Genomic DNA, 18,677 nt, shown 5'->3' on the forward strand with positions numbered 1-18,677 from the left:
CTAATTGTAAAGGCTTAAATCTAGAATTTGACCTGAAATTTTTCGGCCTTCCAAAATCTAATTAGAATATGCTAATTAGGATTCAGATTCAGTTCATTATTCGGCCGAATCCAAAAAAGTGGATTCAGTGCATCCCTACTTCTTAGTCAAGCTCCATTAGTCCAGCAGGTTTGCAGCTTAAATTAGTCAGGGTAAAAGCATGGCAGCTGAGTTAGCACAACAAGAGTGACACAACAGGAGAAGTGCCAGAGGGTCAGACAGTGCTCCTCAACTCTTATTGATCTCTCTCTGGAAACCTTTTCATGCTTTTATTACACCCCAACTTTTTATATATTAAAATGTTGCTCATGGGTAAAAAAGGTTGGGGACCCCTGTTTTTCGTATTGTGTTACACAGTGTTACCCAAAGCAAATTGGACATTTCTTCACAGAACTGCCATGGGATGTTCTTTTTGCTCTACATTGACCAAATCTTCTCAAATACTGAATGTTGTGCAGAACCTACATATAACCCATTACCCTTTGTCTAGCTGTGTTATTCATCCTGTCTATATACTGACTGAGAACTTGGTGGATGCAGACATGGAAAATACAGACACAAAAACACTGTACCAATGGGGAATAGAATATACTAAATGCATAGTATGCTCTTCTTGGGGTACCAGAGGCAGATATGCCCTTTTATTAAATTAAAACTAAACTTAAAACTCACTGATATGCATGTGCTGACCCTACACCCCTACCCTGCAATTTTTGAACTAACCTGTAATAGACATTACTGTTCCAGTCTAGTATGAAGTATATTTCATTGGTCTCGAGATTACGCTGAGCTGTTGTACTGAGCCAGTCTGATATTCCACTGTGATAGGCAGAGAGGTAGACTCGGAAAACTTCAAAATCTTTTGGGTAAGAACAAACCTAGGGGAGAAAAAGTAAAGGATTTTTGAGGCCGAGTCATGTTTAATGTGCCCTTGTTGGCCTGAAACTATACAATTCTGCAGAGATTTAGAAAGCCTTTCATCGAGTTACCAAGCTGGAGAGGACAAGCATGCCTCCTAAAGAGCTGAGTTATTCACCTTTATTTATTCCCATGTGCTTCTGGCCACTTCATGCATGCAGCAAAGTATTCTAGGGACATGTTAAAGGAGAAGGAAAGTCATTTTGGCATTTTACTGCCAATAGATCTGCCACATTAGTGCCACCTAGAACAATATATTTATTCTGCAGAAAGCATTAACATACCTGAGTAAACAGCTTTAGAAGTTTTCTCTGTTTGCTTAAGATAGTAGCTGCCATTTTAGGTAGCTTCCTTCCTGCAGTCTCTAGCCCTTATAGCTGAGAAAACACATTCCTAAGGGAGGGGGGAGGGAGTTCTTAGCATTCTGGTGGGAGGGGGGAGCAGGAGAGGGGAGAGAGGAAGTCAGACACTGGAACATCATGTTTACAAAAAAGAGACAAGAAATCCTGTGTTTCTTTTGATAGAGGACTCAGTGCAGCATTACTGCAAGTGATTATGGCTGTATTTACATAGACCTTTCTGATAAAGCTTACTTAGTTTTTACCTTTCCTTCTCCTTTAATACATGCATCAAAAAAGTGCAAAATTTGGTGTAAAATGAGCTGCTTATTTATAATGGTGCTGCTGTAACATCTATGGTGCCTTATTTATAAAAGGTCACCTTCCAGAGTTATGTTAGCATTTACTCCAAAATTGTACACCTTAATGGACTTTGCAAAGTGCCTTGAAATCAGTGTGAATAAAAATCAAGAACAAATATAAAAATATGGATAAGCAACAAACATGCATTATGCAAGTTTCTTAGCTAGTTTTACTAAATAATCATATTTTAATTAAGTTTTTCACACTTGGGGAAGCCAGCCTTTGTAATTTTTATACATCTTTCCAGCTTTTATACAGTAGATGGTACCATTAAAAATGGAACTGGAAATTCTGTTTCTGTGCTGCTTTTTAAATCTCTTTTAAAGCCCAGGCTTTATAAATAACCCCCAACAAGACATCAGAACTGCTGTACTATAACAATGAATTATTCATTCTTGTGATCGCTGTATTGTTAATGATCATGTCCAAGTTGATTAGGATTAACAGAGTTATAAAAATGAGTAGTTAATGATGGAAATGCACACTCTCGCCCTGATGGTAGTGTTGGATGCCTGTTTCTATTGTGGTACATATCACTGAGTTTACTGAAACGCTACAAAAATTGTACTTTAATTTGTGGATACATTTTTTTCGTCATAAGGCCATATAAAGAGGGATTTATTGTCCACCTGCGGAGAAAAGCACAAATAAAACCATGCTCTGTTGTTTACTTTAAATGGAGTCTTGATACAGTTGCAAGACATTCCCATTTATTAAGGTACTTGCATCCAAAGCTGCTCCTTAAACTTCCATATACAGGATTTGTACTTTCCCCAGTGCATCTTTCTGTATTGACTCTGGTAGAGAAAAGTGCAAGTTCCAGTACAATTGTGCATGTTTTGATGTTTTGATGTTTACGCCACAATCAAGAGTCAACACCCCCTGGGAGTCACAATTACGTTGGAATTTTTTGAACTGTGGGGAAAATGCTGCATTCTAGGTAAAAACATAGCAAATTACATCTAAAAATCAACTTGCACACTGCACTTGAGTAAGTAAATAACCCCTAAGAAATTGTAGCACACTGTAGGATTACTGTTTAGGGTTACCATCTAAGCCCTTTAAAGGTGGACACTTATTGAATACACATGCTGCAAGTTGGATGCATGATTGCATATAAATCCTTGCTCTATGCATCCAACTTGCAGAATGTGTATTCACAAGTGTCCTTTTTTTTGTATTGTATTGTATTACATGCAGCTTTCAATAAAGATTCCTAATTCAAGTCCACTATTTTCGATTCTTTTCCTAAGACATCACGTGTCCTCTTTTACAGGGCTAAGATGGTAACCCTAGCTCAGTTACAAGGAAAGGCAAGGCAAGGCAAGGCACAGTGCTAGGTGATAAAATGGTTTCAGAAACATCAGGGGAAACCTTTACCTAGTTGTTCTTTCTTTTGGGGGACTAATCCTCCCATAACCTTCATTATTCCCCACCTATGACCTGCCTTGACCAGGTGGTAGTTACATGGATCCCTTTGCTTGCTAGACCTAGAGACACTTGCTTTTACGCCACATGTATATCATACTGTTAATGCCTAGGTCCTGCCCACATTCCACCCTTCCCTCTCAGGTTCAACCTGCTTCTATATGTGCATAAGTTACAAACAGTTTAAAATATTTGGTATTTGGTGCAATTTTTGCATCTGATCATAGTGGGTGCAATTACAATTCACTAAAATTATATTAAGGAATGTTGCACTGTGGGTAAAAAAACAGTGAACTATGCTAATTTTTTTGCATTCTCCACTTTGAAAATGAGCCCTTATGTGTTTCTATAGCAGGGATAGCCTATACACATTCTACTGGTATGTCAAAGTGATCTGTAGGTTTAAACATGCAAAACCCCTTAAACCTGGTTTACTGAGTTACCCTATGTGAGACTGAATTGAAGGGCCAAATACAAATATCCCATTTTTTTTATTTCATTGTGTCAGCTCACCAAATGGTTCTTCACTGTTGTCAGGTCTTCCACTGCAATCCTCTTAACTCTGTCAGCCTGAGATGACAGTGAACCCATTTTCCCTTCGAGATTGTTCTTTAGACGCTGTTCTACACTTCTACCAATTGCTTTCATCCATTGTCGCCTCATGTCCTTGGTACCCGGGGGCCCTTCCCTACCCTCTTCCTGCAAGATCACCCCAATGACTTCATCCAGTTTATGATGGGTTCCTTTATTGTTCAGCGATTCTTCTACCACTGCCCACATCTCCTTCATCAGAGCCTCATACAGTAGAGTCACATCCTTAGCTTGTCGCCCTGGACTCTTGAGTCCTCCTTCTGGACTTGTCCCTCCATCACATTCTGCCTCAAGTTCTATAATGTGCTGGTCTGCTGATCGGAGGTCCCGACACTGGATAAGTTGAAGGATCTCAAGTACTGTATCATGTGTAAGAAATAAATTCTTTAGAAAAAGTATAACTAGCAACATTCTAGTCCTTCGCATTAGGCCTCTATATTATCAATGTATACATTATGTGTCAAATAATGGTATGTGGATTTAACATTTAACCTATATTCCATGTATTCTAAGGCCATGCACAGTCTCACTTGCTTTACTTGACTCACCAGAATCCTTTTACAAGGTCTCAAAAATGCAGTATGTCAAACCGATTTCAGGTATATTATCAAAAAATATTAATCAACATAAATTATTTCAGTGTGGCACACCAGGGGGTTATTTAATTAAAGGCACTAAGTTTGCCAAGGAGCAGTAACCAATAGCAATCTATTAGCATGTAGAGTTTACTGAAAATATCTTATTGTTTCCTAAGGGTTTGTGCTACTGGGCAAACTTAGTGCCTTTTATTACATATGGGGGTAGATATGTTAGACCACTGGTATTAAAAAGCTACATGGAGAAAAATGACATCACCTGATCATAGATGAGCCTTAATATCACATAGGGGGTTCATTTGTTAACTGGCAACAACAGACCTAATACCTATAGTAAGAAGTTACTTCATTTGTACTGGAATTTATTTACAAGCTGATTTTTTAAAGGGTTCAAGCATGAGAAGTAAAAAAAACTTAATCTCTGTTTTTGTTTCTGTGAAAATTGCTGCAAAATTGCAACCTCCAATATGAATAAATCATAACTATACCAGTACCATTAAAATAGTTTTTTCATTTTTGCTTCTTTATTAGTAAATTCTGACTCTAACAAATAGATATTATGTGTACATGTACATCTGTGCTGTCAAGGAAGTCATAATTGATAGCTGATGAATGTAGGTGGGTGATTTAGGATGTGTTTAAATGTATAAGTAGTATTAAGAGTATAAGAGTATGGACATGTCACTATGAGTAGATAATGATTGCATTAACTAATATTTGGGACATTTTCCTTATGTGAGAGACATTAAGACACTATATTACTCTTCTTACCTGAAAGGGGTTCCCGGGTTTTCTCATTTTCTTGTTCAGCTTCACTTCTTTCTGGCACTGCTTCCACCATGGACTCCCTCTGAGACTGATTCCCTCCACTACCACTGCTTCCACCCAACCACAAAAAGGAGAGACGTTTAACACCTCCACCAGGGCCTCCACCTCCTTCATCTCCTACATTTATGTCTTTTTTCCGCCCAAGAGATAACAAGCTGACATCTTCTGACTTGCGCCGACCTCGTCTCTTTTCAGGAGTTCCCCAGCCACCTAAGAGCCCCTTTCCTCCTTTAAAAAATGGAGACAGACCAGCAATTTTTTCCAAAGTTCCTCTTCGTTTTACATCTGATCCTAGAGATTCCCTTTTAACCTCGCGTTCCTCTTCAAAAAATGGATTTCCTCCTTCTGGGGAGGGCCGGTCAAGTGGGGTGCCTTCATCAAAAGGATTTGACACTGCTCCTGGCATAGTTTCCGTCCTAGGGATTGTTTGAAAGAATAGAATGTATATTAGCTCAGTACAAAACAGCTGCTTTACTGTGTAAGAAATTACAAGCAGAACTGTATCATACTCAATGGGCACCAGGACAGGAGGAGGCAAACTCTTTTGCCTCCTTTTGCTGCTTTTGTTTTAGGTTTCTCTTACAATGTACTCTGACCGATATACTGTATGCATATCTATACTTGCATTGTGATGTTTTGCAGAACTTTTTATAAACACTGACAAGCAACATCAAGCGGTCTTTGATGTTTGTTCACTTATAAATCCTATGACATAAAGGCTAATATCACAAGGCACTGATTCTTGCCTATGGTCAAACCGCAAACCTAGAATCAGCCCCTACACTGGCATCAGCCTTTTCCTGTGCCTGCACCCAGAGCCACTGCAGTGCAGGCATAAAGAGCAGATTTAGTTGCAAAAGGCATACATGTGTCTTTCTGCAGTAAAATCTGCTTTGTGGCCTCCATCACAATAGCTCCAGGTGCAGGCACAGGGAAAGGCTGATGCCAACCTAGGGACTGATTCTCGGTGTGCATTTTTCCGCATGCTGACAATCAGCCCTGTGTGGCATTAGCCTACGGCCTGCAGAAAAATAAAGGCCAATATTCAGCCCATACTCAGGCGTCAACCTTCGTCCTTGCAGGCACCATCATTGTGTCGGCCCCAGGGTGCCTGCACCTGGGCCCATGTGAAAGTTCTGCAGGCAAGGAAGAAAGTTGATGCCAGCTTAGGGCCAAAAATGTCAGCAAAATCTGAACTTAGTCTTATTGAGGATACACTCTAAGCAGCTCTTTCTGTGCAGCTGAATAATAAAGAAAAAGATAGGTAACTTTCCAAAAGTGCACAAACACTAAGAGCAGAATTTCCTGTTTTACAAAATGCGTAGGGTCTGGAAAAGCAGATAGCATCAGAAACAGTTGACAGTGTTGCACACATGCTGACACAAGTCCTTAAGTCCTTTGCAGAATTCTGCCTGTCTCTTGCCCTTAAATACTTTACACTTTTAGTGACTACTTGATCAAACATAACTACCAGTTACTATACCTTTATTTGTGCAAATGTCTGGGAATTACCTAATATCTTACTGTGCTTTCTGCATAATAGAAGCAGGGATTTTTGCTCCACAGAGTATGTGGCTCCTGAAAAGGCAGATACTGTCATAAAGAGCCTAGGAATATGTCTTTTGCCACTTTCTGTACAACATGAATTTTACTTTTACTCCAATATTTTTAACTCCAGTATTTTTTACTGAATAAATGTTTTATTAAATATGTTTTATGCTATGAGTGCTTTTTGTGTCCTGTAGCATATTTTATATTAAATATTTTTTTTAGTTACTGGATCTGAATAAGAGAAACATATAAAAGGTCAGTTTATCTTTAAGTCTGACTATTTATCTGTCATTATAGATGGTAAGATGTTGAAAACGTTATATATGTTTTCTAGTGGAGAGTTAACCCCTGCTTGTTCTGGTGAACTTGGTGCCCAATAAGAAATTTCTATCTACTGCATGTGCACAAAAGGGAAAAATCCATTTTTAAAAATATTATACTATATGATATTAATGCATGTTTTTTCCTAAGTTTTTAAGTGCTGGCTTCATCATAGACTTTTGGTTGTGATTCATTTACTCAAAGGGGAACAAGCAGTAGAATCAGATATACCGGACATTTGCATTATGTTCTTATAGAAAATGTTAAATAGGTACTTACATTTTAGAACCCCGTATATGTGAAAGCTTCGTCCACAATCACATTCACCCTCTCTCTATTGTCCCTGTAATTTTGTGCTTCTATTTTAAGTTATTTCACTTTCACCTTTAGATATTCAGCTTTCTGTGACGTTCCTGGAAGTTACCTTGTACCTTGATCCCTCCCATTCATTTGTTTGCTGATACACAAAAAACACAAAGGCCCTAAGTGCAGTTTTGTCTTGTGCACAAATGAAATGTTTCATTATGCTAAGGCTAATGCTACCCGAGGTCCATAGTTTCACGTTTTCTCACCATATCTGCTCTGTGTGTCTGCACACAAGCATATCCTATGCAGAGACACAGCAGAGCAGAGGGGAGTACATCAGCTCTTTTCCACCTGCAGAGAAAATATTGGCTGAGAGAAGCTTTATGTGCCTTTGGAATTTTGATCAATCCCTCTATTGATTTGTTGGCATACTGTACTGGGAAGCTGTGACAACAGTTTACTTACTATAAAAAATCTTTTGATTCGTCACTTTGCTAGATTATTTACTCAAGTATATATACAACAATGCTGTTAAGGTATGTTAAGGTATATTTCTAGAGAATTCAATTCATGTCACACACAGTGTAAATAAGATATTGTGAAACAACTTAAAAGATGCCAATGAAGACTTCAGAATAAATACCATTATTTATAGATGAAACACATTTATGTAGAGATTGCTCATCATTAACATCTATCTGTGGGAGGAAATCATAGTACTGTACCTGAAGGAAACCCATGCATACACAGGGAGAATACAAGCTCCTTGCAGGTCAGAATTAAACTCAGGATACCAGTACTGCATGGCAGCACTGATAACCACTGAGCTACTATACCCCCCACCACTGAGCCATCCTTCTGCCCAGTGCCACATACTTACCGTGCCTACATACACATATTTAGCCAAAACATGGGGTAGAGGTGTCAGATTAGATACTCATGAGTACAAATGTACTAATGTCCATGTACCTAACATAGAGTGTCTAACTGGATGGGAAGGGGCATGCATGTAGCAAAAGATAAAAGAGCAAGATACCAAATTGTGTTAGTAAATGGCCCCAAAGACTGATGAGAGTAATACAAGTCACATAATTAATTCAAACAGAAAGAGGAGTCTAGGAGGGTATCCTCGGGATATCAACACAGACCATGCAGCTACAGAGGATTAATGGCCCTGAAGTCTTAGCAGGGGCTAGAATATGTATAGCATCTATATCAACCAATCATCCAGAATGCCAGACTGTGTGTCCAACATCAGTGCCCAACTGCAGCAATATTTTTGTGGCTAAAGGGGAGCAGATTCTACCAACACTTAATTAAAGAGACTGCTATAGCAACAAAGAAAGAACCAAATTTATATCAGTACCTTTAGTTTCAGATTTTAGACAGGAAAGAGCAATATAGTGTATTATGATTAAAATGGTTTAATGGTTTTCAAATACTTATTAAAACCACTCAAAATCTGTAATAGAAATTATTTGCATATGTAATTGCAACTGACTGCAATATTTATTTTTCCCTTTCTGTTCTTTGGTTTTGACACTTCAGATAATGTAGCAGAAGTCAGTCCTCCTCTTGGGCTGTTAGGCTACGGGGAGATAAGTCGCCCCAATAAATCTCAGCTATCGCTGGCGGCTAATCTTCCCAAAACGCCTTCCCACAAGCAATAATGTAAACCACCAGTGGGAAGGCATACACATCGATAAGTCGCCCAAAGTTTCCTTCACGAGGAACATTAGCATCGATTGCGTAACCAGACATCTGCGGGCCGTGCAGGGTGTGCAGGGTATGCAGCCAGGCCCCCGACCCCCTGCCTCCAATACATTTTTGTGGCAAACTAGCACCGGTGCGAGCATCCAGGGGGCCTGGGTGTGATTGCAATCTCCGTACCCCCAGTAGTTACACCACTGATTAGCCTTAATAAGATGGCATGATTTCAGGAATTGAATACTGCTATCAGTGTCAAATACATTTACAAATAAACAGTGAAACATTATGATTAGTGTAAAATGGAAAGTTCCTTAACCACAGGGCTCTCCTGGAGTTTCAGGGAAGAAAGATGACCAGAGGATTGTACATGGGTGGAGAACTGAGAACCACAATAACTTTTCTACAGCAATTTCTATTCTTATTAATTTTTTTTTACTTATTTAATGCAGTATAGCACCATGGGAACATTAGTTTTAGATTAAAGTTCTGTTTTTCTGTTATATTTTCTGTTATCTGGACAGGTATTGGTTCCCTATCCGGAAACCCATTATCCAGAAAGTTCTGAATTACGGAAAGTTCCTCTCCCATATACTCCATTTTAATCAAATAATTCACATTTTTAAAAATGATTTACTTTTTCTCTGTAATAATTAAATAGTACCTTGTACTTGATCCCAACTAAGATATAATTAATCCTTACTGGAGCCAAACAATCCTATTGGGTTTAATTCCTGTTTAAATCATTTTTTTAGTAGGTAGGAGATACGAATTATGGAAAGACCCCAGGTCCCAAGCATTCTGGTTCCATACCTGTATTCACAGGCTAACTTACTGTTGGACTGCGGCAGAAGACTGGAGGACAGGACTGGAGATTCATTGCTGAAATGTAACTACTTAATATAACCAAGTAAGAACTGTTTTTCAAAACTGTTAACTACTTAATCACTGAAGACATTTTACACAGAGATATCTGAGCAACAAGTGTTGAAACCTTCAAAAAGCACATTCAAGACTAACTGTATGTTAGCATCTGTGGTTTCCTGTGTGTTCTGTTTGTTGCATTGTGCTCTGTTTGTGACGTTATTAGAAGCATCCCTGGTACAAGCTGTGTAAGCAAACACAGCAGAGCAAAGAATAGCACAGACAGACAGCAGTGCACAGGCCAAACCTCTCTATGCTTGTTCTGTTTACAGACCAGATTCTATGGTTGTACCTGGATTCTCCTGCTCATCTGTGGCAACATATTTGGCTTCTTTCTTTTTCTTTTTCTTGACCCTATCACATAGCCCTAAACTAACTCCTTTTTGTCTTTATCACTGCTGGAAATAAATAAAAAGACAAGCAGGACCTGAAAAAGGTTTAAAAGATTTAATGCTCCGTCCTCCAGAAAAGACAAGCCAGCTATGTCCAGCAGGAAAAAATCCTGGTACTAGCAGGTCAATCAACAGTAGCCTGACCTGCCCTGTATGCTTCTGACATTCTAGCAGTATTCCCTACAATAATGTTGGGTAATGACACAGCCTCACTTGTGAAGTAGATTACAATCTTAATGGTTCATGGCAATCCACACTGCCACCTCTCACATCTTCTTTCAGTATATCACATTTCCTCCAGATATCATTACGCTATTCTTTTCTGTTGCCATTTGCCCTATGTTGTTTTGCACAATCCCTAATGCCCTCTTCTGCTGGTAAAGTCCATATTTTTACTTCCTTTCTCTGTCAGTCCACTAACAAGAATTATTACTGTTCTGCGTTTTGCTTAATACTTCTGATGACCTTATTTTTTTTTTCAGACCAAAGAAACTGAAGGGCTATCTGCTTTGGCTCTCCAACTGCTGAGAGGTGTAATAAAGCAATTGCCTAAAGGTAGAAGACTGGACATCCGTGCACTGGACTGTAACTGTTCATGTGAATGGATTCTTGTAACTGACTAGGCTCTAGGGAATGTATTTATAAACAGTCAGTTATATATTAGTGGCACAATGTCACATGGACTGAAATAATAAGATTCATACTGCACAATATTAATGGCTGAGGGATGAAAAATAAATCTGGTACTCAACACACAGAACTGCCTTTGACATGGCTGCATGATAATTCTCTTAGGTATGGGACACATAGGTGGTAAAAAGGCCTCTTAGAGATACACAAATGCAAAAAAAAATTGTGCCATAATCATCAAAATATGTTTAAGTGTTATGTTTAAGTATTAATATCATGTAACACAAGTATCTGTGTCATTAGTATGTGAGACTGGTTGGAAAGTTTGCAAGGCTCTCCACTTGTCTGGGATATGAATTTAACTGAAATTCAGACACCAGTTCAGATGCAGATGTACAGTATTAAGCCTGATGGCTGATTTTCTTCATGTAATAGCCTGTAAATAAATAGGCTTTTTAGCAAATAAATAAAGGGACTGGGTCGAGAAACCTACATTACCCTTCCTAAAATACTCTCCATTCATTACACATACAAAAACACTAGTAAATGGTTACTTTTAGTACATAAACAGAGACATGGGATTCATCTTTCAAAGCAATAAAAACCATAATGGTTCAGGTATAGGTACCCAGCTGCACTGTGCATTTACTCCCTTGCCAATTCAATAAGTAATAAGCACCATGTACTCTGAAGCATTCCCAAATGCATATGTGCTATAAAGATGCACACCTATTGATATATAATAATGATATGTTTTATGTAGGTGGCAGTACTTAAGACAAGCCCATTACTAGAAAGGATAACTGAAACTGAAAATATAAATAAGACTTTTGCATGGAAAATGTAAATGTCTCTAATTGTACAGACTACACTTTAAAATGTGTAACCATTGTCAGTAGAGTTTATTTTACTGCCCCAAACCATCGTAAATTAATGTATAACATATCCATAGATGCACATACAGACGTATGGAGAGAGGCTGCACATACAGATGTATGGAGAGAAGCACCCTGCTGCATGTGCAAGCACATAAAACTGAAGTGTTAGACAAACAGCTGTTCCACAGATGTCTGCTCTAGGGATATGCTGACCTAACTTCAGTACATTTAAGATTCAGGAGTAGTATTTAGCTAAATAGAAGTTGTATCTTTAAATGTTATATTACTTCAAGATGCAGGTTATCTGATGGCAAGTTTGTTTACAAATTCTATCAAAATCATAGACCATAAACAGAATATTAGTAACAATGCAGGGAATACTATAAGGATTCTTAAATGGTAATAATAAAGCATACATACATGGCATTAGGCAGCAGCTTTGATTCCTAAAGCAATTAACCCATGTGGACGTGCGACTGACAGCAGCAATATGCTCATTTTAACTCAAATAGTTTTTACTATATTTTGGATATCACCTTTCCTCGACCAAAGGTGTAATTTAAGATTTAAATTAGTATATTCAAAGATAGAAACTAATGTGTCAAGAAACCAGGAATGTACAGCATTTTATCAGGGGAGCCAAAAATTACATTTTTAAAAACTTAAGACGCAAAATTCCTTTTTTAACAGGAAGTAACTGCTTTTAATGTAGAAAAGCACAGTAGTATCCATGTCAGTGACAGCAAGGCTCTGATGCCTCAGGCAGCAAAATGGCTCAAGGTGCCTTTACTTTTTTCTCATTTATACACTTATATTTATAAATATCGATCCATTCCACTGTTTGCTATGGAAACTGTTTCTTCAATACAGTCAGAACAATCACTTTGCACAAGAATAACCAGAAATTAGGCATTTTTTTCCAAATCAATAAAAAAAGCAGTTTTTCAATAATTGCACAGAACAAATTGTATTCTACTGTTTATAGTACACATTTTTAATATGCCCGCCCATAGTCACATGTAGGTATTAAAACATTTATATATCCAGGTATATTTGCACAAAGATACAGACATATTTACCTACCTCTTATAAAGAAAGAAACGTTTTTGTAATCCCTGTAAAAAAAAATTTCACAAGAACATACAGATATGTGCAAATAAGGATGTATACATTAAAGTTATTCATTGACCAAGTATAGTATATAAAAAGGACAGAGCAATATACATCCATGACCACTAATTCTCAAGCATGCATACTACAAAAGCCAGAAAAGAAATAAAAAAGGCAGAAAAGAAATAAACCACAATAAAAATAAATCACAAATGCAGTCTAAAGGTGTATAGATACAGAACTATAAATAACTGCTTCTATCTATCTTATGATACACCTTGGGACAGAGAAAACCAATAAATGCTTACCCAAATAATGATAGCCTAACCTCACCCTTGCTTGATACTTGTGCATCCCTCAGCTATCCTTGTGTGTGTGTGTGCAAGCGTGTGGGATATAAATGGAGACAGGAAACTTCCCTTCCCATCCCGTCCCATTCCTGTCACCTCTCTCCCCTCCCCATCTACAGGAAACCTAGGCCAGTCCTAAGGAAATGCCAAGGTCCCTTGACCTGGCGGCAGCCATCTTTAAATATGTCGCTAAGGAAATGAGAGGGAGGTAGTAGAAACACGAAGTTCTAGAAAATAACAAGAAAAAAAATACTCAGAAAAACATGTTCTACCTAATTCTTTTAAAAAAAAATGTTGAATTTTTTTTTTAAAGACTTTTCCAATTTACGTAAGAAGATAATAGTAAATAAATGTCCCCTTATTTCACTGGCATAAAGCGCTACTTAAGTACGCAGCGCTGTACAGTAGAATACATTAATACATTACAGGGGGTTATTAAGATAATAATAGATAATACAGATAGATATAGAAAGCATAACAATAAATACAAATAAATAAATAAATACAAATAAATACAAGATACAGTTGCAATAAGTTAACAGTCAAAAATACAAGAGGATGGAGGTCCCTGCCCCGTAGAGCTTACAATCTATATGGGAGGGTAACTTACAGACACAAATAGGCAAATATAAGGGCTGTAGGTCACAGTGGGTGACACTGCAATGCTGGTTCCCAGATCAGGTGCTGTGCGAATGTCAGATTTCATTACATTGCAAGAAAAAAAAACCTAAGTCACATAATTTAAGAGTATCAATGTCAACAGCTTCAATACCCAGGCATCCTTAGTATCGGTTAATAATATGACTACTGACTATGTACTACATGTACCCTATTTAACTAGGTGTAAATTCAACATAACATTATATATAAACAAATAACTCCCTTGCTTTACTCTTTTTTGTTAATAAGCAGCAGCTCAATGTATATGGCATAACATACAGCTCCAGGAAGCATGAATTGTAATTACGTTTTCCACAAAGTCAGCTACAGTATGTGTTAAAGGGAAAATATAGCTTCCTTTTTAACATGAGTGGGGATAGGGGAACTGGTCCTTGCAGCACAGGCAAACAGTCATGCTTTACGCTCAGTTAACAGAATCATTTCTGTTGGTGTAAAAATGTATATATATATTTATTTTTTGAAGTTAAAAATTAGTGTTTATGCTAGGGTTTTGTCGGATGATGTCAGAGATGGGACAGTGACATCAGAAGCGGGGCAGGTGACGTTTTGTGGGCAGGCTGGTGACTTCAGGGGTGAAACTATGATACTGTGATTTGTAGTTTGCTAGTCATTCACTTTTATGTACCTCCAACTGAAAAACTCATGTTAAGGGCAGAAAAGCACTGCACAGATACACTTGCTATCCCTGCCTTTGTCTAGATTTATGCCACTGAAATTAACATGCCTGTCTTATTGCACATTATGCCAATGAAGTTTTAATGGTATCCCAGTAAGGCAGTGAGTATTTGCAATCAATAAATATTTACACTGGCAGGGTCAGTGATTAAAATGTTATCCTATAGGGGTATTTGTAACATTTTGTCACCCACCAATGTTTTCACTGCAAACATGAAACTAAAGGCAATGCACTGCTTTAGTCACACTTGCCTGCAGTGTTGGATGGAGGTTCAAAGATACATAGTGATTGGTCACAAACCACCTTTGTTCAGAGAGTTGCAGTACAGAACTGCTTTATGTGAAGGCAGTTTTATCATCTGAAACATACATTAAGAGAATTGCTTCTTTTTAAACTGCAACACTATTATAGATTTAGAGATGTTTATTAAATGTTACCTCCACCCTAGACATTTCTCAGTCTTTTTTTATTTTACCCCCACATAGTTTTATACACAAATCAATGGGCTCTAAAGTCCACTGTATAATGCTGTAATTCTAATAACCAACACTAGATGGAGGCAAGGCAAAGTATTTGTAATTGTTCTAGCTCTAGCCTATGCAACGAGATCATTTCACTGGCACTTTGCTCAGAGAGCTAACATTATCAACATCATTTATTTATATAGTGCCAGTAAGTTAAGAAATGCTTTACATTAATTTCTAACAAACAGGGCTTTTACAAAAATGTTTACAAATAAGCGTTACAATCTACATCAATACTAAATTAAGAGCACTGAAATTGTTTTATTGCTATCCACACTCCTTTCCATCTGGAGTACCACTTGGAAGCACAATAATAATCAATTCTTTTATTAAAACACACTAACATTTTCAACATGTTTGAGAAAATCTCTCACCATAAAAACATAAATCCTTCTCAGTGCCTACTTTCACCCTAAAACCTGTACTTAGTGAAAAGGTGCAGTCAAAATCCACATGCTTTGGAAGCATGCAATATATGACATATATGTTACAAAGTTCCAGTGAGAAAGCCTGCCTTGAAATTCTTTTCCAATGTTGCTGAATCTGTGCTTGTTCTACACTCAGATGGTCTACACCCAGATGGCCCTCACATATTGTATATCCCTATATGATGGCCTCCTGATTGATAAATTGGCCCCCATTTAAAGTATGTGCTATCTTTCTGTATAATCATTTTAAGCCCTGTGTGTGCCAAAAATCAAAAGTAAGAGAAAAGTGTTCTGTGCTTGATAACATCGTTGTGGGGTACCCTTTTCTGCATCAGTGCATTGAGTTAGCCTTTCTTTTGTGAGCAGTTACTGCCCTACAGCTTTTAGCGTACCATGACAGCCAGTTTCATAAATGGTCACATTCAAAAACTAGGGATTTGGAGCATCCCTAAATAAAATACAATTAAAAACAAAACGTAACCAAAAAATATATGCAATATAGCTGGAAATTACTCAATTTGAAGCAGCAGTAAAATCTACAACATACACTCTATTACAGATATATTTATCCACAGAGGAGTCAGGAAGGATATGAACAATTGATGCAAAAATCTAGATACTCACAAAAGTCGCAACATTGGCAGAGGAAATACATGGTAATGAATGTCAGTCTAAGGAGTTATAGACAAGTTACTCACAGGAAGAGATTAGTCAGTCTCCCAGCATTACCCAAGAGATCCCTTCATTCAGAGAGCAGCAGTACACAAAGGGGCAGATTTATCAAAATGTGAGTTTAGAGCTTAATACGAAAAAAATCACCCACATTCTATTCATTGCAAGTTAGAACTCACCATTTGATAAATATGCTACTAAAAATCCCATAGGAATAAATAGAATGTGGGTGATTTTTTTTTTTATTAACCTCTAAACTCACATTTTGATAAATCTGCCCCTAAGAATTAAGAACCTCTCAAAGACACTTTCACACACTATCATAACCAGTATCCTTAAGCTGAGATAACTATCCCTTTAACAGGAAAACCTTGTACAAAATATATGTACTGCAAGTATGCTTTGAACTCTTTAAGTGTCAGTAAATGTAGAATCCATAATAGTAACATCATTCCAACACCACAGATTCTACCTTTCCAGGTTGCCAGTTTAAAGAAAAGAGGCTCCTGGTGGGGAAGTGAAATGCACATTGGTGGTGCAGTGGAATCACTGGACTGCTTTTTATTATGATGGTCCCCTGCTTTGTCCCTTATTGTTTGACTAGCAGAGTGGCCATAGAAGTTGTTATGTCTGAATGTCAGTGATATGCAGCTCATGTGATGGCAAAGTATCATAAATTGTGCTACTGTCCTCATATGTGCACACATATATTCATTTAAACTGTGATTCTGAGTTCTACATTTACAGTATATACATTGCTCTAAAACGTCTATGGGACTATTGCAGATTTGCTTGATACCAATACCAGTTTCCAAGTCCCATTAATGTGTGCACATATTCAAGTGACTAAGAACTCTCAAATGTCTGAGATTCTTGCATGGAGATATAATATTGATTTTTCACCACATCTCTGGATGGAATCCACACTTTATTGTATGAAGTATTTCTAATCATAGGGGATATTTATGATGATTGTATTACTATGAAATTGTTCTTTAGTAGATGTGAAGAATTAGCATAAATAGTAGTATTGTTTTTCTTGTAAACAAAGCTGCCTAAATTCATTCCTAGTGGTAGTGTACATTATTTGCTCATGTTAAACATTTTTAATTAGTCACAGAATCCTGTTGCTCCTTATTTTACAATTCCTTATTGGTGAGGAAGCACCCCTGTATTTTTGGGTTTATCTGGCTTTTTTTCTTCGCATTTTGGGGTAACTTACCTTCTGCTTTTGATATACTGCACCATTCCATTTACAAAATATTGAAGAGAATGTACAAAAAAGGTGCTGAAAGAACACAAGCTGGCATTCATGATTAAAAGTGGAAAAAAATATTTTTTCTATTTTTCATATTGTAAGTGGCGATTCTGGGGCCGCCCCTTCTCTCCCGCTCCATGCTTACAACTCTAGTGTTGGAGAGGGTCCAGAGGGGGCTGCATCGCTAGTGCTAATGTGCTCTCTACACTAGCAGCAGGGCCATAACTAGGAATAGACAGAAGAGGCACCTGCCTAGGGCGCAACTATGGGGGGGCGCCAGTCAGGTACCCCTCTTGCCTGCCCCTAGTACGTGCTTCCTTGTCATTGCACCTGCCGCTTGTCATTAAGCGCCGGGGGCAATGATACTTCCCTTCCCCCCTGCGAATGTATTACGCATGCATGCCCAAGCGCACACACACGAGAAGGGGGGGAAAGTAGAGAGGTGAGGTGCCCACCCCTGACTAGCAGAGCCATCCCTGGAAACTGGCAGCTCACTGCCGCCTGTGGCAAGGATCTTATATTTCAAAGCACTAAAGATGACCTGCCCCTTCAAAGTACAAAACTGCAAGCCTGTCACTATTGCTTAGGAAAGAGAATATTTCTAATACGCTTTCTCCATTCAGAAAGGCTTTTGGCTCCAGTTTCTGATGGATTTTTAGGCTAATGTATAAAGGGGAGATCAGTTGCCCACGATAAATCTCTGCTACTACAGGCAACTAATCTACCTGAAAAGCCTTTCCACCGGCAATAAAGGAAATCGCAGATGGAAAGGCCTACGCAAAGTTGCGTGCAGGAAAAAACTTTGCGCAACTTCACTTTAATTTATCATGGACAACTAATCTCTACATGGGGCATTAGGCTTAGGAAGAAGAATAAAAAAAGGGGGCTCATTTGTGAAAAAATACACAGCACACAAAGGAAAAATAAAGGCCACAATCTGTAATTTTTTTGCACTTTGCATGCGTTTGGCATCAATAAATAGCCACAGGTCTCCACACCCCATTTTGTAGCACAGAGACCTGCAGGCCGTGTTTCGAATCAAGTATGGCCTGCAGTTATAAATAGGGTCTAGGGGAAGCCACCATATCCCTCTCCAAAATCTATAAAAGGCTATAAAAAAAAAAAGTACTAGCGCACAGCCCAAAATTTCAAAAAGAAAGAGTGCTGC

At 38.1% G+C, this 18,677-nt stretch overlaps 1 protein-coding gene across 3 annotated transcripts in view; it reads right to left on the reverse strand.

Annotated features, from left to right (window-relative positions):
* exoc3l2 (exocyst complex component 3-like 2) overlaps positions 1 to 18,677 on the reverse strand; it is a 39,660-nt gene that overhangs the window by 15,507 nt on the left and 5,476 nt on the right. The window contains exons 1-4 of one of the 3 annotated variants that reach the window (XM_012969298.3): positions 13,229 to 13,329; positions 5,045 to 5,517; positions 3,600 to 4,036; positions 763 to 917 (exon numbers count right to left, since the gene is read on the reverse strand). In XM_012969298.3, the coding sequence (XP_012824752.2) occupies positions 763 to 917; positions 3,600 to 4,036; positions 5,045 to 5,507 (1,055 nt within the window). In that variant the 5' untranslated portion in view covers positions 5,508 to 5,517; positions 13,229 to 13,329. Of the gene's footprint in view, positions 1 to 762; positions 918 to 3,599; positions 4,037 to 5,044; positions 5,518 to 7,252; positions 7,439 to 13,228; positions 13,330 to 18,677 lie in introns of those variants that run through there. The other 2 variants (XM_012969297.3, XM_012969299.3) reach the window with 2 other exon arrangements.

This window comes from Xenopus tropicalis, chromosome 8 (genome assembly GCF_000004195.4).
Source record: "Xenopus tropicalis strain Nigerian chromosome 8, UCB_Xtro_10.0, whole genome shotgun sequence".
NCBI classification, from domain to species: Eukaryota; Metazoa; Chordata; class Amphibia; order Anura; family Pipidae; genus Xenopus; species Xenopus tropicalis.